The 26536-nt window shown below is 47.2% G+C and overlaps 1 protein-coding gene across 1 annotated transcript in view; it reads right to left on the bottom strand.

Moving 5' to 3' along the window:
- The window catches only part of usp34 (ubiquitin specific peptidase 34), a 347321-nt gene that overhangs the window by 99754 nt on the left and 221031 nt on the right, over nucleotides 1-26536 (bottom strand). The window contains 6 exon segments of the mRNA XM_038808956.1: nucleotides 885-979; nucleotides 7300-7377; nucleotides 7477-7533; nucleotides 7625-7771; nucleotides 9083-9148; nucleotides 20285-20448. Coding sequence (XP_038664884.1) covers nucleotides 885-979; nucleotides 7300-7377; nucleotides 7477-7533; nucleotides 7625-7771; nucleotides 9083-9148; nucleotides 20285-20448 — 607 coding nt within the window.

Genomic DNA, 26536 nt, shown 5'->3' with positions numbered 1-26536 from the left:
ACATTTATTGTCCTCATTTCCTACTTTTTATTATAATGTTTCTCATTAATTTCTCAACTAACCATACTATTCCACCATCAGATGTTCCCATTATCTCAACCCTAAACCTTGGGCATTCCCTTCAGTTCCCCCTTCATCTCCTTCTTCTGTATAACAATGAAAGGCTATTTGCACATGCTGTTAAAGGGGTAATTGGCAACTGCTAAACCAGGACCCCCAGATAGTTTGGTTAAGTACCCCATCTTGCCCAGAAAGAGCTCTCATATCCACATTTTAATATCAACAAATATGAAATAATTTCAGTTATCTCACTCCATCAGAAATTTCCATTACTCAAAAATTATTGTAAGAAGTCTTACAACACCATGTTAAAGTCCAACAGGTTTGTTTCAAACACGAGCTTTCGGAGCGCAGCTCCTTCCTCAGGTGAATGGAGAGGTATGTTCCAGAAACATTTATATAGACAAAGTCAGAGATGCTGGACAATGCTTGGAATGCGAGCATTTGCAGGTAATAAATCATTACAGATCCAGGGAGCATTGTCCAGCATCTCTGACTTTGTCTATATAAATGTTTCTGGAACATACCTCTCCATTCACCTGAGGAAGGAGCTGCGCTCCGAAAGGTCGTGTTTGAAACAAACCTGTTGGACTTTAACCTGGTGTTGTAAGACTTCTTACTGTGCTCACCCCAGTCCAACACCGGCATCTCCACATCAAAAATTATTAGCAGTCATAGGCACATAGAAAATAGGAGTAGGCCATGTTGTTGAATGTTTAAGCGATACCATCGTGCTTACGGATTTAAAAATATTACACTGTAAAGGCAATTACAGTGGAACAGTTAAATGAAAGCATCCAGATATATTTACAGTTAAATCAAACCTTTTCTCAGCCCGTACTTTCTTTCCACATTGGGAACAAGTATACATGTTATCACCTTCCAGAGTATCTTTGATAGTAACTTCATCAAGCGACTCCTAGAAAGAGAATCACATATTTATACAGCATCTTTCAATAATTAGATAATCTCAAAGTGCTTTGCAGCCAATGAAGCACTTTCTGAAGAATATTCACCAGGAAACATGGCTGTCAATTCACACACAACAAACTCCCACAATGTGATAAAGATAGATAATCTTTTGTTGCCAAGTGATGGTGTTAGGAATACAAAGGTAGTTTTAAGGAATTTCTATTTGCATTGGCAAACATAAGACATAAGGTACAGTTTTAAGTGGGTTTAATTTAATGTTTTTGCGCTTGAAGGGTAAAACCTATAGTTAGATTCATGCTCGACAAAGGTACTTGCATGTGTGAAGATTGCTTAAGATCCAACTATTCTTCCATTGTGCTTAAAGAGGCTACGGCATGAAAAATAAATAAAAGGCATAAGCATGTGGGTGTTGCTTAGCTACTGGGGCCTTGCAAGGTAGATCATTTTTGAAGATTTAGTTTAGCTAATTTGTGGGCATGGCTTTCAGCTCTGCTCAAAGCTGTACAGTGGAGTAATGTGCAAGAAAGCAAGCTCCGGAGTAATGGAAGGACGGTTGGTTCTAGAAACCTGGAAATAGAACAGTATACCATTCATGGGCACCACAGACAAAACGGAGAAGGAATTGGCTGGTGAGAAGATAGGTTTATAAAGTATTCCTAAAGTTTGGAATGTCTTACCACAATATGCGTAACAGATTTTAAAACGATTGGGAAGACAGTGCTGATTGAATCTCATAGAACACCAAGAAATCCCAAAAGGGGCTGGTATAAAATCCTGGACTGAATTCACTGGTAAAAGAGAAGCGGAATGCCTGTTCACAAGAGTGTGTTGGCAAATGTGGACTGGATTTCAGAATGCAAACCGATATGATTCAGAGAGAAGATTTTTAAAGCATGTTTTGGGGGTTAGAGTTTGGAAACTCTGATATGACAATCATCTGAGGAGATTCTGAAGAGGCATCCATAGACATTCACTTGGTGTTGCAGAAAGGAATGCATTTTTGACCACAATTATCTTTTGTGTGCGGCAAAGGGACATGGTGTGTCAATGAGACCATTGTAACTTCAAACGTACTTTGTCATTCCTATTAACCTTAAAACCAATGTGTATTTGTTAAGATGGAGAGGCGGGAAGAAGAGTAAAGGAGTATTGTATTATAATCCATTTTTTCATGTTTAATAAATGTATTTTCCCTGTTGTTAAAGCTAATTAGCGGTCCTGTGACTCTGTTCCTCCACGTTTGATAAAAAAGTTAAAATTACGGTCTTTTGATCCAAAGATCCATTCTGGAATCTTCCCACCCAGTTTTATCAACTAGGATCGTAACAAAGGATAAATACGGGTCAGGACTCCAAAGATAACTCGTCCTTGCCTACTCTTCTTTGAAATTATGCCATGGGATCTTTTACATCTATTGAACCAAGGCAGATCCTACCTTGGTTTAACATCTTATCTGAAAGGTGGCACCTCCGAGTGGAGGACGCTCTCCATACTACACTGTCAGCATAGATTTCTCTGCGCAAGTCCTCGGGTTAGACATGAGCCCAGAACCATGTGACTCAGAGGTCAGAGTGCTACTAACTGAGCCATGGCTAACACAAACAGTAAAACATATCTAACATAAATACTGCACTATACAATTAAAAATAAGTTCATCATGCTGTACTGACTTCAAGACATTAAAAAATGCTGATGTAATTCACATTAATAAGCATCGCTTTGCAATTTTAATAAAATTATAAAATGTCCCTTTTGATGCATAAAGATTATTTAGTAACGAGAAAGCAAAATCTGTGACTACGAAATAATGCATTTTAAAAATGCTGGCCCGGTCGCCAGTGGCGACCATGGTGTGAGTGGTCGCACATTTGGTGGCTCCTGCTAGTGGTGGACATTTGGACCTTTTCTCCCAAATTATGGTGGAACTGAGTGATAGCACTAGGTACTTGAGAGGTGAAAGAAGAGAGTATCTCACCGGTTTCTGGATTCGTGGAACAGAACTGGTTTGGAGCCTGCGACACAGGGGAAGATGGCGGAGGGTCAGGGTCCGAGTCTGCCAGCCCAGTGGTCGACAATCAACTTGTGGCCTTTCTGCATGAGCAATTTGCTCAGCAGAGGAAGGAATATCTGGAGGACTTGCCAGGGTGGTGGATCCAATAAAAGCAGAGATCGACCGCATGGAACTGAGATTAGAAGCCCAGGGCCAGGCGATGAAGAAGGTGGAGGAGGTGGTGGGTGAACAAGATGAGCAGCTAGCTGCCATGGACCATCAGTAGAGGGTACAGGACAAAGTGGAGGATCTAGAGAACAGATCACGCGGACAGAATCTGAAGATCGTCGGCCTGCCGGAGGGCAGCGAGGGAGCGAATTCCGGTGCATATGTGGCACGAATTTTCGAGAAGTTGCTAGGTGAAGGAGCGTTTGCTCGGCCCTTGGAAGTGGAAGCACAAGGCACTTATGAGGAAGCCACAGAGAAACAAGCCGCCGAGGGCGATGGTGGTACAAATTCACTGGTACCTGGATAAGGAGCAGATTTGTGAGGTGGGCCAGGCAAACAAGGCGCTGCACATGGGAAGGCATTGAGCTGCGTGTCTACCAGGAGCTGGGTGCGGAGCTTGCCAAAAGAAGGGCGAGCTTCAATAAGGCAAAGTCGGCCCTCTTTAAGAAGGGGTGAAGTTTGGCATGTTGTACCCAACGTATTTATGAGTCACATACGGGGACCAGGAACTTTATTTCGGATCGCTAGAGGAGGCGATGAACTTTATCAGGGACAAGGGACTGGCAGGAGATGAAGGACATTGAACTTTGGAGTGAATGGTTATGTTTTAGAACTTTTGTTAAACTTCTTTTATTCTGGCTTGTATGAACCATTTTTGCACTAAGTTTGGGGCCGTTGCTTAGTTTTGAATATGGGTTTGCTTTGTTCTCAATGGGGGATGGTGGGTTGATTTTTCTTCTGTGTGTTTGTTGGGGATTGTAATGTTTGTATAAGTAAGCTGGTTGAGCAGGGCTGGGGGGAATCAGTGGGGGGGGGGGGTTGGTAGGATGCTTGGCACCATGGGCGGGGGATAGCTCATGGATGCGCAATGGGGGGGGCAAGCAGGTGATAAGTTTGTTGATAGGGGATGGAACTGATATTTAGTTATGGAGTGGGAGGGGGGAAAGAGAGAAGGGGGATAGATCTACTGACAGGGGAGGGATTGATGAATGGTGATTGGGTGGGGTTCGATGACAATGGGCGTCCGAGGGCGGGCCTGAGGAGGCGAGGGACGCGGGGTGGAGGCTGGCCTAGGAAGGGTTATGGTTGATCGGGAGGAGGATGGGTGTGGTGCCCCCTCGATCAGGCTGATCACATGGAATGCGAGAGGGCTGAATGGGCCAGTCAAGAGATCTCGCCAGTTCGTGCATCTGAAGAGTTTAAAGGCGGATGTGACAATGCTACAAGAGACATACCCGAGGGTGGTGGATCAGACAAGGCTGAGGAAAGGATGGATTGGACAGGCATTCCATTCGGGGCTAGACTCTAAAACTAGGTGGGTAGCGATTTTGATTAATAAGCTGGTGTCATTTGAAGTGTGAAACATAGTGGCGGACTCGGGGGTTAGGTACATTATGGTGAGTGGTGGGGGGGGGGGCTTGAACACTGTTTTGGATCCTAGGCTGGATCAGTCGAGCTCGAGGACAAGGAGGGTGTCAGCGACTGCGAAGGAACTAAAGGGGTTTATGGGGCAGGTGGGAGGGGTGGATCCGTAGAGGTTTGGGCGGCCGAGATCGAAGGAGTTTTCTTTTTTCTCCCATGTACACAAAATGTACTCCCGGATCAATTTTTTCATTTTGGGTGGGACTTTTCTGGCGAGGGTGGCAAATGCTGAGGTACTGGACGATTGTAGTGTTGGACCATGCCCCACACTGGGTGGATTTACGAGTGAGTGAGGAGGGGGGCCAGCGCCCGCACTGGAGATTAGATGTAGGACTGTTAGCGGAGGAGGAGGTGTGCATGCGGGTGAGGGAGGCCATCCGAAGTTATGTGAAGGTAAACAACACGTTGGGGGGTGGGGGGAAAGAGTTTATTTTGATATGGGCGCATTGGGGGAAGGTGGTGCGGGCAGAGATGGACAGATTGGTTAGGGAGATTCTTCAGGTGGACAGGAGGTATTCGGTGGCCCATGAGGCAGGGCTATTGAAGGAGCAGCAAAGCTGCAGATGGAGTTTGGTCTGGTGTCTACAGGGAAGGCGGTGGGGCAGTTGAGAAACGCGAGAGGGGCAGTGTATGAATATGGGGAGAAGGCCAGCAGAATGTTAGCATACCAACTTGGGAAATGGGAGGCGGCTAGGGAGATAGGGGGAGTGAAGGATAGAGAGGGGAACACGATCTTTGACCCAGGGAGGTGCACTCTCCCCACTGTTGTTTGCTTTGGGTACAGAGCCACTGGCGTTGGCGCTGAGAGCGTCAAAGGACTGGCAGGGGATAGTCCGTGGCGGAGGGGGCTGGAGCACAGGGTCTCGTTATATGCGGACGACCAACTCATGTATATTTCTGACCCAATGAAGGGGGGGGGTGGGGGGGGAAAGAGAGATATTGAAGAGATTATGCGGACCCATGATGAAATTGGCCAGTCTTCAAGGTATAAATTGAATATGGGTAAGAGTGAGGTATTTGTGATTCAGGCGAGGGGGCAGGAGAGGAGATAGGGGGGGGGGGGGGGGGGGGGGGGGGCGGCATTATGTAAGGGCACAAACTTGGGGGCACTGGCAACGGCACCTCTGCGGTTCTCACCGGCACAGTACTCCACAAGCCCGGTGGTGGTGGCAGCCCTGAGGGTATGGGGACAGTGGCGAAAGCATATGGGAGTGGAGGGAGCGTCTGCATGGACTCCAATTTGTGGTAACCACCTGTTTGTGCCGGGGCGGCTGGATGGGGTTTCGGAGGTGGCAGCGAGAAGGGTTAGGGGACCTGTTCGTTGACGGCAGATTTCCGTGCTTGGAAGAGGAATTTGAACTGCCAGGAGTGAATGGGGTCCGTTATCTGCAGGTGACTGACTGCACGGAGGTAGGTCTTGACCTTTCCGCTTCTACCGCCTCAGGGACACAAGACAAGGTAGTTTCGAAAGTGGGAGTGGGGGAGGGGAAGGTCTTATAAAGGCCTCAGAGTGGGAGGGAACCCAGATTGGGGGGGGGGGTGGTTAAAGCATAAATGGGAGGTTGAGTTGGGCAAGGAACTAGAGGCAGGTCTGTGGGAGGATGCTCCGAGTAGAGTCCTCATCATTTGCCATGCTCAGCCTGATACAATTTAAGATGGTCCACTGGGCACACATGACTGTGGCCTGGATGAACAGGTTTTTTTTTTGAAGCGGTGGAGGACAGATGTGGGCGGTGTGTGGGAAGGCCCTTAAATCATGTCCACATGTTTTGGGCACGTCCGAAGCTTCGGGGAACCTGGCAAGGATTTGCCGATGTCATGTCCACGGTACTAAAGACAAAGGTGGCGCCGAGTCCAGAGGCGGCAATTTTTGGACTGTCGGAAGTTCCGAGAGTCCAGGAGGCAAGAGAGGCTGACGGTTTGGCCTTTGCCTCCCTGGTAGCCCGGAGACGGATCGTATTGGCGTGAAGAGACTTGGAGCCCCCAAAATCGGGGTATGGGTTAGTGACATGGCCGGGTTTCTCAGGCTTGAGAAGATCAAGTTCGCCCTGAGAGGAACGACGTTAGAGTTCGCCCGGAGGAGGCAGTCATTTTATTGACTTCTTCGGGGAAAATTAAGCTGTTAGCAGATACGATATGAGGGGGTGCAGGGGGGGATAGCTGAGGCGTGATCATTAAGAGGTGGAGGGGGGACTGAGGAAATGTGTGTGTAAGCCATGTTGGCTGAGTATGGTTGATGGTTGGTGGCTGTTACTTACTCTTATGTTTGCATTCAAAATTGTTAAAAACAAAAATCATAAATGCCTTAATAAAATGTTTATTTTTTTTTAAATGCTGGCCCTTTGACTGTGAAGGTCTATTTTCTATTGCAATTGTTGTCAATTATTATATTTTGAAGGAGGCAATAATTCAATGAATAAAGAACAATAACAAACACTCATCCATAGTTTTGTTGTTACAGGGATCGCAGACCTTATTATTCATTATTATTTTATTCTGAAAATATTAAGCAGACATGAATGAAGGGTGATGCTGGGAAGGTTGAAATGTCCTGAAATGCTGACATTTTAAGGGCCTTTTGAAGATTTTTCATCTTTATTTTATCTTTGTAGTTAGGGCATTAACAATCTGCATTGTTTCAGCTTACAAAATTAAGCATAACTTACATAAATGTTTTTCATGTCGGCCACTTGGCATCTAACTGTGTAGAATTCCTCAGCTGTCTGGCTAACATGTTCACAATCCTGGATTTTAAAAAGAGTTGCAATTTTAGCATTGACCATACCAACTTTCATAAGAAAAGATGCTCAAGCTTCTGACATTGCAAAATTAAGCACACTTACCAATGATACTACATTATTCGTTATAACTCCTCCAAATAAGCTTTTCACTGTGTTTTTCTAATTAAAAAAAACACAGGACACTTTTAGACAAATAATAGCTTTTGTTTTCTGATGTTAAAGAAATATGAAAAGGACATTTTAAATTTACCAAGTCATGGGACATTTCTTCAATTTTTGTAATCAAATCGGTGAAAAATTCAGTCATATCTTTCTGTTCCCCAGTATTCAATGGCTGTTTGTCCATGGTGTAGGTTTTGCAGAATGGTCTTGGATTATATGCTTTGCGCTCACTTTCCTAAACAAGGACATTTCAAAAGAAATTAATAATTCAGAGTATTAATTACTGCTACCAATATTAATCCTTATAACAAATGGAAACAAATTGAAACTGGAAACATTTAATGGGTCTGACAGGATCAAGTGACACAGAGTTAACATTTCATATCTGTGATCTTTTATCAGAATTTGGAAAATTGGAAATGAGCTTGAGCTTCTAGTTGCCTGCCATTTTAATTCTCCATCTTGCTCACACCCTGACCTTTCTCTGTCCTTCGTCTCTTGCAGTATTCCAATGCAAGCTTGAGGAACAACACCACATCTTTCAATTGGGCATTTTACAAGCCTTCCAGATTCAACAATTTTAAGGTTCAGCCTCTATTTTGTTTCTTTATTCTTTGCAGCTTTGTTTTTTTCTCTCTTGCTTCTCTTTTTTCCTTTTCTTTATGTTTGAAGAGCAGTTATTCAAGAATCTGCCTTTTGATGACGCATATACAAAATGAAAATACAACATGCTGGAAAATCTGAAATAAAACAGAAAATGCTGGGAATATTCAGCACGGCAGGCAGAAACGGAGGAGAAACTGAGTTCATAGATTATAGAATTTACAGTGCAGAAGGAGGCCACTCGGCCCATCGAGTCTGCACCGGCTGTTGGAAAGAGCACCCTACCCGAGGTCAACACCTCCACCCTATCCCCATAACCCTACCCAACACTAAGGGCAATTTTTGGACACTAAGGGAAATTTATCATGGCCAATCCACCTAACCTGCACATCTTTGGACTGTGAGTGGAAACCAGAGCACCTGGAGGAAACCCACGCACACACGGGGAGGATGTGCAGACTCCGCACTGACAGTGACCCAAGCCGGAATCGAACCTGGGACCCTGGAGCTGTGAAGCAATTGTGCTATCCACAATGCTACCATGCTGTTCATTGACCTGAATCATTAACTCTACATTTCTCTCCACAGATGTTGCCTGGCCTGTGGAATATTTGCCGCATTTTCTGTTTTTATAATCCTCAAGATGAATCTTTCGTTTCATTATTTGTCCTATTACCACTCCCTCTGGTCTTCAACCATGAACATCTTTGCCGCTTAATCTTTCCCTTTTCTCCAGCCCGGAGATCTTCCCTTATGCTGTTTTTCACACCGTGCCTGTTTACACTTGCTCAAAAGTTATCACTTTTCTAACATTTCCAATAGGTCACAGACCTGAAATGTCACTTCTGTTCCTCACTTCACAATTTCTGTTTTCATTTCAGATTTGTAGCATCTGCAGCATTTTGCTTTTGTATCAATTCTTATAATCTAGTTAAAAACTCACCATGAGATATGTGAACATCTTTTGCAGTTCCAGTAGAGTTGTTTTATGCTTTATGTCCTCTGAATACTGAGAAAGGAGAAAAACATTTCAAAAATTCTTAAAATATGCTGCCACTTGATTTTCACACCTTTGTATAGAATCAAAAAACTAGTTTTGTGAACAGATAGAGCTTGACCTTTATTTCAACTTCACGTACACGGGTAAAATATGACAATAACATTATTTCAGTTCCAAAACTGCAGGGTACAATTAAAGAGATGAATGACAAATAAAGGGCGGGATTCTCCCCTAACTGGTGGGGCGGGCTGTACCGGCGCCAAGGGGTGGTGTAAACAACTCCGGCGTTGGGCTGCCTGGAAGGTGCAGAATCCTCCGCATCTTCAGGGGCTAGGCCGGTTCCGGCGGGGTTGGTGCCGTGCCTGCCGGTGCTGAAGGGTTTGGCGCAGTGCCAAGCGGTGCGAAGGTCCTCCGTCAGTTGGCGTGCGTTGGCATATGCACAGGAGCGCCAGCCTGTGCTGTAGTCATCCCAGCGTATGCACAGGGGCTTTCTTCTCCGCGCCTGTCATGGCAGACCGTTACACTGGTCGGCGCGGAGGGAAAGAGTGTCCCCACGGCACAGGTCCGCCTGCGGATCGGTGGGCCCCGATCGCGGGCCAGGCCACCGTGCAGCCCCCCTCCCCCGAGGACTCCGCAGGCCGCCGGCAGAGCCAGGTCCCACCGGTACGGACCTGGAATTCACGCCGACAGGACCTGCCGAAAACAGGAAGCCACTTGGCCCATCGCAGGCCGGAGAATCGTCGGGGGGGAGGGGTGGGGGCAACGGCCCCTGAACGGCGCAACGAGATTCCTGCTCCAACTGAAAAACTGGTGCCAGAGAATCCAGCAGCTGGTGTCAGGGCGGGATTCACGCCCCCCTTCCTGCGATTCTCTGGCCCGGCGGGAGGCCGGAGAATCACGTTCAAAAAATCTGCTTAAATTTATCACACCAATCCTTGTATATATTTTATTGACCTTCATCATTATTCCTATGAATTGAAGGTAGTAACTGTTCCATTCTCGCTGACTCAGCTATTGTATTCCAGTCAACTGTGATCGTCTACCTAGTCTACTCTGGTGCACCTTACACCAGTACATTCTTCAAATTTTAAGGTTAAAACTGCCACAGGCAAAGTGCTGTCCAGTCAGAGGACACGTTGGACAGGAAATAGGGAGAGTCAGGTGAGAAAGTGGGCGAAATTCTCCGCGGACCGACGTGACACCCATTTCCGGCGGGAAAAAGCGGTGCGGATGACTCCGGCGTCAGGGCCTTCTTTTAAGCCGGTAATCTCCGTTCCCGAAAGGGCCAGCAGCGGACTGACGCGATACGCGTCAGTTTCACCCGCTGCGGAAGTGGCGAGTCCCGGCGTTTGTGTGGTGGGGAGGAAGAGAGGCCCGGCCGTGGTGGGGTGGGGGGGGGGGGGGGGGGGAGGAAGAGAGACCCGGCGTTGAGGGGGGGGGGGAGGAGGAAGAGAGACACCGGCGTTGGGGGGGGGGGGGGGGGGGAGGAGGAGGAGGAGAGACCCGTCGTGTGTGGGGGGGGGGAAGAGAGACCCGGCGTTGGGGGGGGGGGGGGGGAGGAGGAAGAGAGACCCGTCGTTGGGGGGGGGTGGGGGGAGGAAGAGAGACCCGGCGTTGGGGGGGAGAGACGAAGAGAGAAACCCAGCGTGGGGGGGGGGGGGAGGGGGAGGAAGAGAGACCCGGCGTTTTGGGGGGGGGGGGGGGGGGGGGGAGGAGGAGAAGAGAAAGACCCCAGCGTTTGTGGGGGGGGGTTCGGAGTTGAGAGGGGAGGAGAGGGAGGGAGGGAGAGGGGGAGAGGGAGGGAGGGAGAGGGGGAGAGGGAGGGAGGGAGAGGGGGAGAGGGAGGGAGGGAGAGGGGGAGACGGGGAGAGGGAGGGAGACGGGGAGAGGGAGGGAGACGGGGAGAGGGAGGGAGACGGGGAGAGGGAGGGAGAGGGGGAGAGGGAGGGAGAGGGGGAGAGGGAGGGAGAGGGGGAGAGGGAGGGAGAGGGGGAGAGGGAGGGAGGGGGGGAGAGGGAGGGAGGGGGGGGAGAGGGAGGGAGGGGGGAGAGGGAGGGAGGGGGGAGAGGGAGGGAGGGGGGAGGAGGGAGGGAGGGGGGAGAGGGAGGGAGGGGGGAGAGGGAGGGAGGGGGGGAGAGGGAGGGAGGGGGGAGAGGGAGGGAGGGGGGGGGAGAGGGAGGGAGGGGGGAGAGGGAGGGAGGGGGGAGAGGGAGGGAGGGAGAGGGAGAGAGAGAGGGAGGGAGAGGGAGAGAGAGGGAGGGAGAGGGAGGGAGGGGGCGGTTGCGGCGTTGAGAGGAGGGGGGGGGGTGAGGGGGTTCGGCGTTTCAGTTGGGAGGAGAGGAGGGGGGGGGTTGCGGCATTGAGTTGAGAGGGGAGAAGGCGGTTACCTGCGTTTGAGAGGAGGGGGGGGGGGGGGGGTGGCGGCGTTGAGTTGAGAGGAGGAAGGGAGGGGGTTGCGGCGTTGAGTTGAGAGGAGAGGAGAGGGGTTACCTGCGTTGAGAGAGAGGAGGGGGTACCGGCGTTGAGAGAGGGGGGGGCGGCATTGGAGGGGGTAGGGGTGGTGAGGGGGGGGGTTGGGGTAGGGGGCAGCGGCGTGCAGAGGGGGGGCGACGGATGGCCGGGGCCAACGCACCGTCGCCCCCTCTGCACGCCGCTGCCCCCTACCCCAACCCCCCCCTCAACGCCCCACCCCCCTCACCACCCCTACCCCCTCACCACCCCTACCCCCTCCAACGCCCCACCCCCCTCCCCACCCCTAACCCTCCCCACCACCCCTACCCCCTTCCACACCACCCTACCCCTCCAACACCACCCCCTCTCTCTCACGCCGGTTGCCCCCCCCCCCCCTCAACGCCGCAACCCCCCCCCTCAACGCCGGTACCCCCCCCTCTCTCAATGCCGCACCCCCCCCCCACTAACGCCGCACCCCCCCCCAACTAACGGAGGAAGGAAGGGGGGGGAAGGAGGAAGGAAGGGGGGGGAGGAGGAAGAAAGGGGGGGGGGGAGGAGGAGGAAGGGGGGGAGGAGGAAGGAAGGGGGGGGAGGAGGAAGGAAGGGGGAAGGAAGGGGGGAGGAGGAAGGAAGGGGGGAGGAGGGAGGAAGGAGAGAGGGGGGGTGTGCGGGGTACCGGCCTTCAGAGGGGGGGGGGGGGGGTGTGTGTACCGGCCTTCAGAGGGAGGGGGGGGGTGGTACCGGCCTTCAGAGGGAGGGGGGGGGGGGGGGTGTGTGTACCGGACTTCAGAGGGAGGGGGGGGGGGGGTGTGTGTGGGTACCGGCCTTCAGAGGGAGGGGGGTGTGGGTACCGGCCTTCAGAGGGAGGGGGAGGGGGGGGTGGGTACCGGCGTTGAGAGGGGGGGTGGGGGGGGGGGGGGTGTGTACCGGCGTTGAGAGGAGAGGGGGGGGACGACCCTGCGTTGAGAGGGGGGGGGTTTGCGGCGTTGAGGGTGGGGAGTTGCGGCGTTGCGAGAGATGGGGGGCGACGTTGGAGAGGGGTACGGGTGGTGGGGAGGGGTGGTTGGGGGGTAGGGGTGGTGAGGGGGGTAGGGGCGTTGGAGGGAGGTGGGGTAGTGAGGGGGGGTGGTTGGGGTAGGGGGCAGCGGCGTGCAGAGGGGGGGCGACGGTGCGTTGGCCCCGGGCATCCGTCGCCCCCCCCCCCTCTGCACGCCGCTGCCCCCAAACCCCCTCCAACGCCCCCAAACCCCCTCCAACGCCCCTACCCCCCCCACCGCCCCTACCCCCTCCCCACCACCCCTACCCCCACCCCAACCCCCCCTCCCCACCACCCCACCCCCCTCCCCACCACCCCTAGTTTGCACATTCTCCCCATGTCTGTGTGGGTTTCACCCCCACAACCCAAAGATGTGCAGGTTAGGTGGATTGGTCATGTTAATTTATCCCTTAATTGAAAAAAAAAAATAATTGGGTACTTTAAATTTACAAAAAAAAAAGGGATTATTCCAGCAACTTCATTCTAATACTTCCAGTAGTATGAAAATGTGCATTCTGAAGAGTATTTCATTGTCCATGTGTATACTCATCCCTAAAATCTGAACGTTCTGTTTAGTAATGAGTTTTCATTGAAAGTGAAACCATTTTAAAATGTTCTGAGATTATGAAGGGTACAAAAATGCAAGAACGTCATTGCTTAGATTCATTCAAGTCTTCCTGAATCAAAAGCATTACGGTAATTTGTAATTCTGTGCTTACATAATCTGCTTACATTAATGCTTCTCAGCAGTTATAAAGATGTTGAAAATCTGCTCTCAACTCATTTTCTTTTTCCCAATTAAAATAAATGTTAACTATATCTCAAGTGTTAAAGAGTCCTCTCTAACACACATCAGTAGTTTTTAAAAAATAAATTGAGACACCTAGAAGAGGCAACGTTCACAGACAAAAACACCAAAATGGAAAAGACTAAAAGATGTGATAAAACTTGTAGTCATGTTTGGGGAATAGCAATTTGGAATATTAAAATTATAGGAGGAAGATTGGCAAGGAATTCCATAGTTCTGAGACCACAATGTCTCGATTAAATCTACTAATAGCATTGTGGGGCATAAAAAAGGGAGGAAGGAAGAAGGGAGTAACAAAAGCGAAAGTAAAAGTGGAAAACAAGAGAAAACAAGGCAGGGGCCGCACAATGGCACACTACCGCCTCACAGCGCCAGGAACCCAGATTCAATTCCGGCCTTGGGTGACTTGGTGGAGTTCGCACTTTCTCCCAACCTCTGATTGGGTTTCCTCCGGGTGCTCCGGTTTCCTCCCACAATCCAAAGATGTGTAGGTTCGGTGGATTGGCCATGCTAAATTGCTCCTTAGTTCCCAAAGATGTGCAGGTAAGGTGGGGTTATGGGGATGGACTAAGGGAGTGAGCATAGGTTGGGTGCTCTTTCAGACAGTCGGGGCGGACTGATAGTCCAAATGATCTACTTCTAGGGGCTGTTTAGCACACTGAGCTAAATCGCTGGCTTTGAAAGCAGACCAAGGCAGGCCAGCAGCATGGTTCGATTCCCGTAACAGCCTCCCCGAACAGGCACCGGAATGTGGCGACTGGGGGCTTTTCACAGTAACTTCATTGAAGCCTACTCGTGACGATAAGCCATTTTCATTTCATTTCTGCACTGTAGGAATTCTATGATAATGCCATTAACAGGATCAACCACTTTCTTACTTTGTCCTCAGGGTGACACTGTAAACTCTAAAAATAATTACAAGCATTATTATTCTTACTTGCTGCAGTGTCTTTCAGCATATTACAACATATACAGCTAAAAGGTAAGAGGTAATGGCCCAATATTTCACAAAGCTAGTGTAATTGCAGGTGAGGAATGCTACTCAACTAGTGTCTTTTCATCCATTCGAAAGACCCAACATTCTCTCTTTTACAACACATACTTGTTGGGAAGTCTCTGAAGTCCATTCAATATGTTGATCACCTTTTTCTTGGATAACTGCTGTGATATCAATCCTAAATTTGCCCTTCAATAGTTTGAATTTCATTCTGCCAGAATTCAATTCTAAATAATATTTCAGATTTAGCTTTTCTATAGCCTTAAAGTGCTCACCCAATGCATCAAAGTTAAATTCTCGCCTGTGTTTAAATCATTTTACACCTTCGCCCCTCCAATAACCTTGATAGCCTCCTCTAGCCTTACCTGCCCCACCCTGAATTATCTGTTCCTCTGTTTTGAGCCTCATAAATTCCAGTATATAGCAAGGGCAGCAAGAGAAGGGGCTGTTTAGGACTTCATTTTAGGGAATGAATCTGGGTGCAGGTGGAAGGGGTATAAGTGGGAGAATATTTTAGTGATAATCATAATACAGTTAGATTTAAAATAGTTCTGGAAAAGCATACTGATAGACAGGAGCAAAATATATAAATTAGGGAAAGACCAGTTATAATAAGCTGAGCTCATAATTGCTGAAAATGGACTGAAAACTAACATTGTGGTTAAGGAAAAGCTCTGTGAATGGATGTAATGGATGGAGTAAAAATTGTAAGGAATGAAATATTTTGTTTAGCATACTTAAAAATGGGTAAATCACACCCTCGATAAAATGTATCCGAGGTTGCCAAGGAAAAAAATAGTGGAAGCTCTGACCATCATTTTCCAATCCTCTCTGGCTACCAGTGTGGTTTTCGAGGATTAACAAAGGGGGCGGGGTTCTCCCCTACCCGGCGGGGCGGGGTGTCCCGGCGTGTCGGAGTGGCGCCAACCACTCCGGCGTCGGGCCTCCCCAAAGGTGCGGAATTCTCCGCACCTTTAGAGGCCAAGCCCTCACATTGAGGAGCTAGGCCCGTGGCGGAGCGGTTGGCACCACACCGACTGGCGCCCAAAACCGGCTCCAGCGGCCTTTGACACCCGCCGCCCGGGCTAGCCGAAAGGCCTTCGCCAGTTCGCGCATGCGCCGGTGCGTCAGCTGCCGCTGACGTCACCACCGGTGCATGCGTGCTGAGGGATTCTCTTGCACCGTGGCGGCGGCGGAAGAAAACGAGTGCCCCCAAGGCACTGGCCCGCCCGCCGATCAGTGGGCCCCGATCGCGAGCCTGGCCACCGTGGCCCCCCCCCCCCGGACCCCGGGGGCCCACTCGCGCCGCCACCCGAGGTGGTTCAAACCACAGCGGCGGGAGAGGCCTCGGCCCATCGTGGGCCGGAGAATCGCCGCAGGGGGCTCGCCGATCGGCGGGTGGTGTTTCCCACCCCCGCCAATTCCCGGGTGGCGGAGAATTTCTGCCACAGCGGGGGTGGGAGGATTTTCGGCGGCCCCGGGCGATTCTCCGACCCTGTGGGGGGTGGGAGAATTTCGCCCAGGGAGTGAGGGATTGCTGGAGTAAACACAGGCCAGTTAGCATTGCTTCAGTGGTAGGAAAATTATTGGAAGAAATTCTGTGACACAGTATAAATTCATAATTTAGAAATCACAGGTTAATGAAGGGCAGGTAGCATGGATTTGTTAAGAGATGGTCACGATTGAAGGACGCCTAATGAGGGTAGCACATTTAATGTAGTCTACGTAGATTTTAGCAATCTTTTGACAAAACCTCACATCGCAGACTGGTCAAAAAATTTAAAGTTCAGAGGATCCAAGGAAAGGTGATAAGCTAGATCCAAAATTGGTTCAATGGCAAGAACAAAGAATTGTGGTTGATAGGTGTACTTGTGACTGGAAGAACATTTCTAAAGTATTGAGTCCCTTGCTATTTGTGGTCTATATCAAATGATATAAGACTTAAAAATGTCGGGAGTTTGATTAATAAGGTTATGAAAATGGGCCACCTATCTGATAGCGAGAAAGAAACTGTGGGCATATATCAATGGACTGGCAAGATGGGCAAAAGTATAATAAATGGAATTCTATCCGGAGAAGTGTGAATATTGCACACGGGGAGGACTAACGAGGCAAGGGAAAACACAAGAGATAGGATGCTGATAAGTGTAACGGAACAAAGGAGTCTTGGAATATATGTCCGCAAATCACTGAAGGTGGGACAAGTCAAAATGGTGATTAAGAAAGCATATGGGATACTTTCCTTTATTGGTTGAGGCAGAGAGTAAATACAAGAGTAGGCAGATTATGATAGAACAGATCAAATACTAGTCGGACTGCAGACAGAGTACCACATATTGTTCTGTTCCCAGTGTTACAAGAAATATGTGATCACACTATTTTTACAAGGGTGTAGCCAGGAATAAAGAATTTTAGCTATGAAGTAAGATAGGATAGGCTGCATTGCTTTCTTTGGAACAAAGAAGTTTGAGGGGAGATTTAATTGAGGCGGATAAAATTATGGGGGGTCAAGATACTGTGGCACGAATGGACCTATTTTCCATCAGTAGGGAGGTCAATAACCAGGGCCGGGAAGACAGTGGTGGGGGTCTGGAACTTACCACCTCAAGAGGCAGTAGAGGTAGAAGCCTTCATCATATTTCATAAATCAATTATACTTCAGGTGTGGTGCCTACAGGGTTACAGACCACAAACTGGAAAGTGGGATCAAGCTGGATAGACCGGCACAGATATAGTTTATGAGATGTAGTAGCAGAATTAGGCCACTTTGGACCATCGAGTCTGCTCTGCCATTCGATCATGTCTGATCTCATCCTGGCATTAACTCCACCATCCTGCCTGTTCTCCATAACCCTTTCAACCCATTACCAATTAAAAATCTGTCTAACTCCTCCTTAAATTTGCTCACTGTCCCATCATCCACCGCACTCTGGGGCTGAGAATTCCACAGATTCACAACCCTTTTGGAGTAGCAGTTTCTCCTCAACTCTGTTTTAAATTTGCTACCCCTTATCGAAGACTGACTTCTCGTTCTAGAATGCATCTGCTCCACGTCTACTTTACCCATACCTTTTATATGATGGACCAAACAGCTTCTCCATGTTTGTATTGAGTCTAAAATCAGATGTACCATCTGTGCCGGGAACAGTTATTCCTATACTCCAATGATCATCCTGAATAGGAAACATATCACCGTTCCTTCGTTGCTGGGTCAAAATCCTGGATATCCCTCCCTGACAGCATTGTGGGTGTACCTACATTGCCAGGGTCTGCAGCAGTTCAGGGCAGCTCACCACCACCTCCTAAAGGGCAACTAGGGATGGGTAATAATTATTGGTCTAGCCAGCGATGCCAATATCCCGTAACATTAATTTGAAAAATATTATGTTTCCCAGCTTACATGCTGTTGTCTTGCATACACACTACAAGTACTGATTGCAAACTCAAGTTACAATGTTATCGCATTGTACTGTTGAATCAGTTTCCTTTGGTTTGTTTCATGTTGAGAAACTAAGGCGAAATTTGAAGGTCCCAAATGCCATTTGTGATGACAAGCTTGGATTTGAAAAGCTTGATCAATACAGGAGGAAAGAAGTAAGTCATGACACAAGTTAGTGGTCCTGGAAAAAGCATAAATGATGGCAGAAGACTGCAGCGAGTCTTTGTTCTGTTCTTAAAAACTGCAATAGGCGGTCTCTTTAACAGAAAAGAACAAAGGGGAAAGTTCAGAGAAAATAAAAACAAATGCTGCACACGTGTGAAGGAGAGGTTGGACTCTAGAAATGACAGAAGGTATACCTAGATATTAATTTTCTTGCTTTTCCATGTATCCTGGAAGGGAGAGATACCTTAAAAAAGAAACCCAAATGGGAGCGAGTGTCAAGTCTTAAAACTAACTTCTCTAAGAATCTTCCAACTAACGGAGAGTAAAGTGACATCAGACTTGCTGGGTCTAGTTAAAAATAAATGAACACTGGAGGAGAAATTCAGTGTGCCCCCTGGAAACGCTTTCAGATACCTTCAGGTACTCGCCTTTCTGAAAAAACAGGTAGTATCATTTCCACTGCTACCCCACGCAGGCTACAGGATAGGGTGGTCTCCGGCACCTGGGTAGGGGATGGGAAGGTTTCGGACATCTACCGGGAACTTCAGGAGGCGGAGGAAGCCCCAGTAGAGGAGCTTATGGGCAAATGGGAGGAGGAGCTAGGTGGGGAGCTGGATGCGGGCCTGTGGGCAGATGCCCTAAATAGGGTCAATTCCTCTTCATCATGTGCCAGGCTTAGCTTAATCCAGTTTAAGGTGGTCCACCAGGTGCACATGACAGCAACCAGGATGAGCAAGCTCTTTGGGGCTGAGGATAAATGTGCAAGGTGTGCGGGAAGCCCTTTTAATGTGGAGGGACTCAAAGCCCCCGAGTGTAGAGACCTGGGTTAGTGACATGGCTGGGTTTCTTAGTCTCGAGAAAATAAAGTTTGCCTTAAGAGGGTCCATGGCGGGGTTCTCTTGGAGGTGGCAGCCGTTCCTTGACTTTCTAGGAGAGCAGTAAAGGTCAGCAGCAGCAGCATCCCGGGGGGGCGGGGAGGGAATTGTTACGTTGTATTGTTCTTTTCTTTGTATATACGGTTAACATTCATTTTGTTCTGTTAATTGTTGCGTATGGCTATGTAAAATTATGCTTGTGACAAAAATTTGAATAAAAATAATTTTTTTAAAATAAATAAATGAACACAATAAGCCAAATATACACAAACAGAACATACAATTGGAAATAATATTCCTTTTTTAAAAAATTATTTTTATTCAAATTTTTCAACAACAAATTTTCTCCCAACAATAAAATAAACAAGGCATAGAAAAAACAGAAAGAAAAGCCCCCCCCCCCCCCCCCCCCCCCCCCCCCCCCCCCAATACAAAGCAATAAATTAACAAAAAAGAAAGTAGCAAACATATAGTCGCAAAAACAACCCCCTCCATCCAGTTTGATGAACCCGGCCATGTCATTAATCATTAATCCAGGATTCTGGGCTCGGGGGCTTCGCGTCCCTCCACTGTAAAAGAATCCTACGCCGGGCTATTAGAGACGCAAAGGCCAGGATACCGGCCTCTCTCACCTTCTGCACTCCTGGCTCCGATGCTACCCCAAAGATAACGAGCCCCCAGCCCGGTTCCACCCTGGAACCGACCACCTTGGACAAGGTCCCCGCCACCCCCTTCCAGAACCCCTCCAACGCCAGACATGCCCAGAACATGTGGGTGTGAATCGCTGGGCCTCCCGAACGCCTCCCACACCTGTCCTCTCCCCCAAAGAACCGGTTCAGCCTGGCCCCAGTCATGTGCACCCTATGCAGCACCTTCAGCTGAACTAAGCTGAGCCGTGCGCAAGGAGAGGACGAATTCACCCTCCCCAGGGCGTCCGCCCACGTCCCCTCGTCGATCCCCTCCCCTAGCTCCTCCTCCCACTTCGCTTTCAGCTCCTCCACCGAGGCCTCCTCCCCCTCCTGCATCACCTGATAAATTGCCGGGATCCTACCCTCACCGACCCACGTCCCCAAGAGCACCCTATCCTGGGAAATAATATTCCTGTTATTAGATTATATCCAATGGTTATATCAATAAATCCATCACTAGTACAGTGTAAATTGAGTTTTTATTACCTACTAAGATAAAATCAAGGCTAAAAAACACACACATGAGCTTAATACTTATGTTGGATCAAACAGGCAAATTATTTTAGTGTTTACTAGTAGGTTTAGTTTAATGTGCAACCTTTGGATTGATTCAAGTATATTAATCAACATACTTACTTGGGTTGTTATATACATCACTCAGATCTAATGTTTCAACAGTACTTACTTTTGCTGTAAAAATGGCCTGCCTGGCCTCTGGTATCATGTATAGCTGTTGAATGGTGGAAGCCAAGTAACAGGTCGCTCCAAGATTCGTCAAACCAACAAATCTGCACTCAGCTCGTACATCATCATGAGGCCAGTAATCCCATTTGTAAGGTGCATGAGATGCTATATATATACATATATATAAAAAAAAGGTGAGTTTAGCTCAAAATGATTGTGCTCTTCATAAGAGATTACATCAACTTGTGAAGCTCAATGAAAAATGTATCACTGAATTAATAACTTGATCATTTCACTTGTGCTTTCTCCATTCAGATACAATTAGATTACTTTCTGGAAACAATGTTCACTTTTAGTCTTTAAAGCTTTTGTTTGGCATTCTGTATGTGTAATTCAATGTCCAAAATAATTCAGACATTACTAAAATGTAAAATGCTGTGAAATAAAAAATAATCTAGATATCCTCAGTGGTCAGAACCATGCATACAGCAATGACTGAAATGTTGGAGAGTAAAGCATGTAAAGATGAAACATGGCGAGGACAAGATAACTAGAAACAAGATGAAATTTACCCCATAGAGAAAATACTCACTTCCGTGCATAAATATGCAACTTGTACCATACAGTATATAATTAAAGCAACTGAAGGTGTGCACACTGGGAAAGTGAGCCGATTGGACCGCATCCTATATGGCCAATTTCAGAGGCCATGTTTAACTGCAGGACTTGGCTAACATCTCAGTTAGGGCAACATTCATGCTACATTTAAATGTTAGATTTAGTATTCTCATTAACAAGAGAAAACCCAGTCATCTCCCACCACCATTGCGGACTCCCTCATTATCGTTATCTTGGTTATCAGTACTGCCCAGAAGCTTAATTAGTCCATCCATCTAGGTAATATCTAGGTAACAAATTAGGGCAAAGGCTGTGCAGTTTGCAATGGGTTACTCTGATAGCATCCCCACCCCTCTTCCACCCACTGGATTATTGACGTCAAAAGCAGCAATGTCATGTTGTCATGTAAACACAACTACCTCCACGTTCTCCAGCAAAAATAAAGTCACAAAAAATCTGATTTGAACATGTATTGCTGTTCCTTCCAGAATTCAAATTCTAGGAATTCCCTACCGTACAACATTGTGAGATCGTTTTCACAAGGACTAAAGTGATTCAAGGAGAAGGTTCACCACCACCTAGGACCACTTGATATAGCAATAAATACCACCTCTAAAGCATTTCCCACAATGAGAAAGCAAAACTATTTTAGAACTCAAGCTAAATCTGCTCCTTTTGTATCAGAGTTCTGTAAGAAACATACCAATTTCTGCAAAGGGCTGCTCTATGTTGCTATGGTATAGACGAGGAGACTTCCATGGCACTTATTTTTAAAACTAACTACCTGTTAATTTTTTAACAAATACATTTTCCACAATGGGAATTTTTATCTAGCTAGATGGAACCAAATGTGAAATGAGAATTAATACAAGAAGTGGCAAAACAATGCCAATTGTGTGAGGAAATAAAGTGCTCGCTTTATGAAAGCTTAGATACTGTCAGTTGTTCGAAACCAACCTATTCATGACATTCTATTTGCTATTTAATACTGATTGAGCCAATTTCTAGCCTGGATTGTTTTAAAAAGTGATCTAAATTTTTTCTTTAAAATTCAATGAATATCCAGAGCTAAAAGGTGCGAAAAGAGGCAAAATTGATCTGTGTCAGCAGCGCAAAACTGGTTCGTGGCAAATCGACAGCTGATTTTTAATAGAAGTTCAAAGAGCAATAGTTCAAACTCTTTTGCAAACCCATTTCCTAGATTCATCACCACTTTTACAAAGTTTAAAATGTAAAATCTTGATAATATTTTCCATGCCATTGGAAAATAAATACTGGTACGATGAAAAATCAGCTACCAGTTCCATACAAATCAGTTCTATGCTGCTGGCCTGGACCAATTTCACTCCAAGAATTCCTTATTGGGGTCAACCCAAGAAAAACTGAGAAATATTTATGTGCAATGTATTCTATGTCTTAAAGACAACAGAAGGATGTAAACCAAGGTTACCAAGACAAGAATTGAAGATTGTGACAGCAGGTTTTTTTTGCAAAAAAATCCATCATGGACTACAACAAATATATATATATTATTAAATTTACTTGGTCAGCATTGAGTGGAATTTTATCATTTCTTGACAAAAAGTGTTAACTCAGGCAGGGAAAGCGGTGTGTAGACCACCGGCTCCACTGCCAGCTTTTCCTACCAGATTTGTTTGCACACTTAAGTTGGGTCCCACAACATCTCACTGGCGGGGCGGACTGTCAACAAGCTCGACTTTCAAGAAATTGGGGTGGTCTTTTTCGAAGGACATCCCGATTCATTAAAAAAATGTAGGGAGGGCGGGAACCACACACAATGAGAATGGGAAATTCTGTTGGCATAAAGGCTGTTTGAGGACTCCCGTTGGATTCTCTGCCCTCACCGGCTTTCCTGTCCGCCAAAAACAGGGGTTGAGAATCCCTGCCCAAGTTTCTTTTTTAAGGGAAGAATCAATATCTTATAACAGAAAGTAGATATTCAGCATCAACAACAATTTGCATTTAAATAAAACCTTAGGATTCATTCAGCATTTTAACAATGACATAGCAATGGTCAGTAACTCAGAATGGTTCAGCACAAGTGGCTATTTGGCCTGCCTGTCTGAAGGAGCAATTCACCTTGTGCCTCTCCCTGTGCCCCTACATATTCTTCTTTTCCAGATAATAATCCTATTCCCTATTGAAGCCTTGATTGAACCCGCCTCTACCACATTCTCAGAAATTAACATTCAAAATCCTAACCATTCACTTTGTGAAAATGTTTTTCCTCATGTCGCCCTTGCTTCTTTTGTCAATTACCTTAAATATGTGACCTCTGGTTCTCAATCCTTCCACCAATGGAACAGTTTCTTCCCATCTACTCCCTCCAGACCGCTCACTTTCCAAACAAAACAATAGCAACTTTTCCAATCTATGTAACTGAAGTTCCTCATCCCTGGAACCATTCTTGAGAATCTTTTTTTACACCTTCCCTAACAACTTCACATTATTCCTAAACTGTGATGCACAGAATTAGTTGAGGCTGAACTGGAGTTTTATCTAGCTTTATAATTGCCTTACTTTTGTACTCTAATGCTCCTATTGATAAAGCCAAGATGCTTTAGGTTTTATTAACCAGTCTCAACTTGTCCCACCATCTTCAATAATCTTTGTATAAATACATCCAGGTTCCTCTGCTCCTGCTTCCCCTTAGAATTGAACCCTTTATTTCAGGTCATCTCTCTGCATTCTTCTTAATAAAATGAATATCAGACTATCAGCACTAAATTTCACCTGCCATTTATCCACCCATGCCACCAACCTCCCTTGCTAAGTCCTTTGACGTTCTACACTATCCTCCTCACAGTTCACACTACGTGCAAGCTTTCAAATAAAGCCTTGTATACCAAGACTATGTATATACATCAGGAAGAGCAGGGGTCCTAACACTGTTCCTTGGGGAACTCCACCATAAATCTTCATCTATTCCAAAAAAATAATCATTAAACAATAGTCTTGTTTGCTGTTACTCAAACCAATTTTCTATCCTTGCTGCTCCAGCCCCTTTTATTCCATGAGCTCTAACTTTGTTCACAGGTCTGTTGAGCAGCACTTCATCAAATATCTTTTGGAAGCCCGGCCATTTACAGCACATCAATCCACTCTGTTACCGCTTTAAACAACTCAAGCAAGGTAGTTAAACACAACGGTTGTGTTTTTGTAAGCTCCGGCTCTGCTCATCCTTTAATCCTTTATTTTATCCCGGTGCACATTTCATATTTGCTTTCTCTTAGGTTACACCGCTTACGCTGCGCCCCTGGAAGTTTCTGATTAGTGTTCTTGCAAAGAGGACCAAGATAAATTCCTTGTTTGTTTGTTTGTGGCTGTCGGTGTGGGCTGTGGTGGTGCCCAGTTTATAGTGAGTGGCCTTGTTGCTGCTGGCTGGGCTCTCACTTTGGTGGTGTTGTGTGCACCTGGATGATGGTCGCCATTTAAAATTTTTGTCTTGGTTGATGATCTAGGCGGTGTAATGCAGGTCAGAGTTCACTTTGAGGAATTGCGTGATATCTCTGGGAGAGTGGTGGAGGCGCACAAAAGAGTTCTTGCATTTGAAAGAGCATGTTCCCTGATGAGGTCATTCCACCCCCAGGCCAGGGCCTAGACTGTGGACCGCCTGGGCATCGGAAGATGGCATGGTAGAAGTGATGGCATGGTAGAAGCGATGGTACCTTGTGCTCAGATTGTTAGAATCTTTGAGAAATCCCAGAGTCCTTGCTGATCCTGGCTTATCCTTTATTTTATCATGGATAATGGTCTTTATCCTGCAATTCCTCTATAAGCTGCTGTTTGTCATTTTTATAAATGACCTGGAAGAGGGTGGGTTAGTAAATTTGCAGATGACACGAAGGTCGGTGGAGTTGTGGATAGTGCTGAAGGATGTTATAGGATACAGAGGGACATAGATAAGCTGCAGAGCTGGGCTGAGAGGTGGCAGATGGAGTTTAATGCGGAAAAGTGTGAGGTGGTTCACTTTGGAAGGAGTAACAGGAATGCAGAGTACTGGGCTAATGGCAAGATTCTTGGTAGTGTAGACGAACAGAGAGATCTCGGCATCCAGGTACATAAATCCCTGAAAGTTGCCACCCAGGTTAATAGGGCTGTTAAGAAGGCATATGGTGTGCTAGCCTTTATCAGCAGGGGGATTGAGTTTCGGAGCCACAAGGTCATGCTGCAGCTGTACATAACTCTGGTGCGGCCGCACCTGGAGTACTGCGTGCAGTTCTGGTCACCACATTATAGGAAGGATGTGGAAGCTTTGGAAAGGGTTCAGAGGAGATTTACTAGGATGTTGCCTGGTATCTTACGAGGAAAGGCTCAGGGAATTGAGGTTGTTTTCGTTAGAGAGGAGAAGGCTGAGAGGTGACTTAATAGAGACATATAAGATAGTCAGAGGGTTAGATAGGGTGGACAGTGAGAGTCTTTTTCCTCGGATGGTGATGACCAACACGAGGGGACATAGCTTTAAATTGAGGGGTGATAGATATAGGACAGATGTCAGAGGCAGTTTCTTTACTCAGAGAGTAGTAGGGGTGTGGAACGCCCTGCCTGCAACAGTAGTAAACCCGCCAACTTTAAGGGCATTTAAGTGGTCACTGGATAGACATATGGATGAAAATGGAATAGTGTAGGTCAGATAGGCTTCACATGGTTTCACAGGTCGGCGCAACATCGAGGGCCGAAGGGCCCGTACTGCGCTGTAGTGTTCTATGTTCTAAGCCTGGACATTATCCCCTTGTGATTGCAACATTTAATGTCATCCTTTCTCCTGCAAGTGAGTGCAAGATGTGAGTGCGAGGGTGGGGGTTGTTAATTATCCTGTTCCAGCAAAATCAGCTGAGTCGACCATGTGAAACGTGATCTGCGCGCAGCTTTACTCCTTTTTTTGCTATTATGTCTTATGATCCTTGTGATTGTAGTATGGGAGTGATCATCCCGTATCTTATTTAGAAGGATGAGTGAAGCCGGACGGGGCGAAAGGACGATAGTTGGGGTTGGTAGGGTTAGTTCTGTCCTCACTGTGATTGAGGAAAGCGCGCCCCCCCCCCCCCCCCCCCCCCCCAAAGTAAGAGTTGATTTGTGTTGGTTTTCAAGGCAGCACGGTGTTCAGCACTGTTGCTTCACAGAGCCAGGGTCCCAGGTTCGATTCCTGGCTTGGGCACTGGTCTGTGCGGAGTCTGCACGGTTTCCCTGTGTCCGCGTGGGTTTCCTTCGGGTGCTCCGGTTTCCGCCCACAAGTCCAGAAAGACGAGCAGTTAGGCGAGTTGGACATTCTGAATTCTCCCTCTGTGTACCCGGAAAGGCACCGGAATGTGGCAACTAGGAGCTTTTCACCGTAACTTCATTGCAATGTTGATGTAAGCCTACTTGTGACAATAATAAAGATTATTATTATTAATTTTAGCGTGGCCAATCCACCTACCCTGCATATCTTTGGGTTGCGAGGTGAGACCCACACAGACACGGAGAGAATGTGCAAACTCCACACGGACAGTGACCTGGGGCCGGAATCAAAGCCTGGTTCTTGGCGCGTGAAGCAGCAGTGCTAACCACTGCATCACCATAACTGTCTTTTTTTGATTTATATAGTTTTAAAATTTTGGACTATTTGAATTTA

This window comes from Scyliorhinus canicula, chromosome 1 (assembly GCF_902713615.1).
Source record: "Scyliorhinus canicula chromosome 1, sScyCan1.1, whole genome shotgun sequence".
Classification (NCBI taxonomy): domain Eukaryota; kingdom Metazoa; phylum Chordata; class Chondrichthyes; order Carcharhiniformes; family Scyliorhinidae; genus Scyliorhinus; species Scyliorhinus canicula.
The sequence above is the reverse complement of the archived record's forward strand: the minus strand, read 5'-3'. Positions and strand labels throughout refer to the sequence as shown.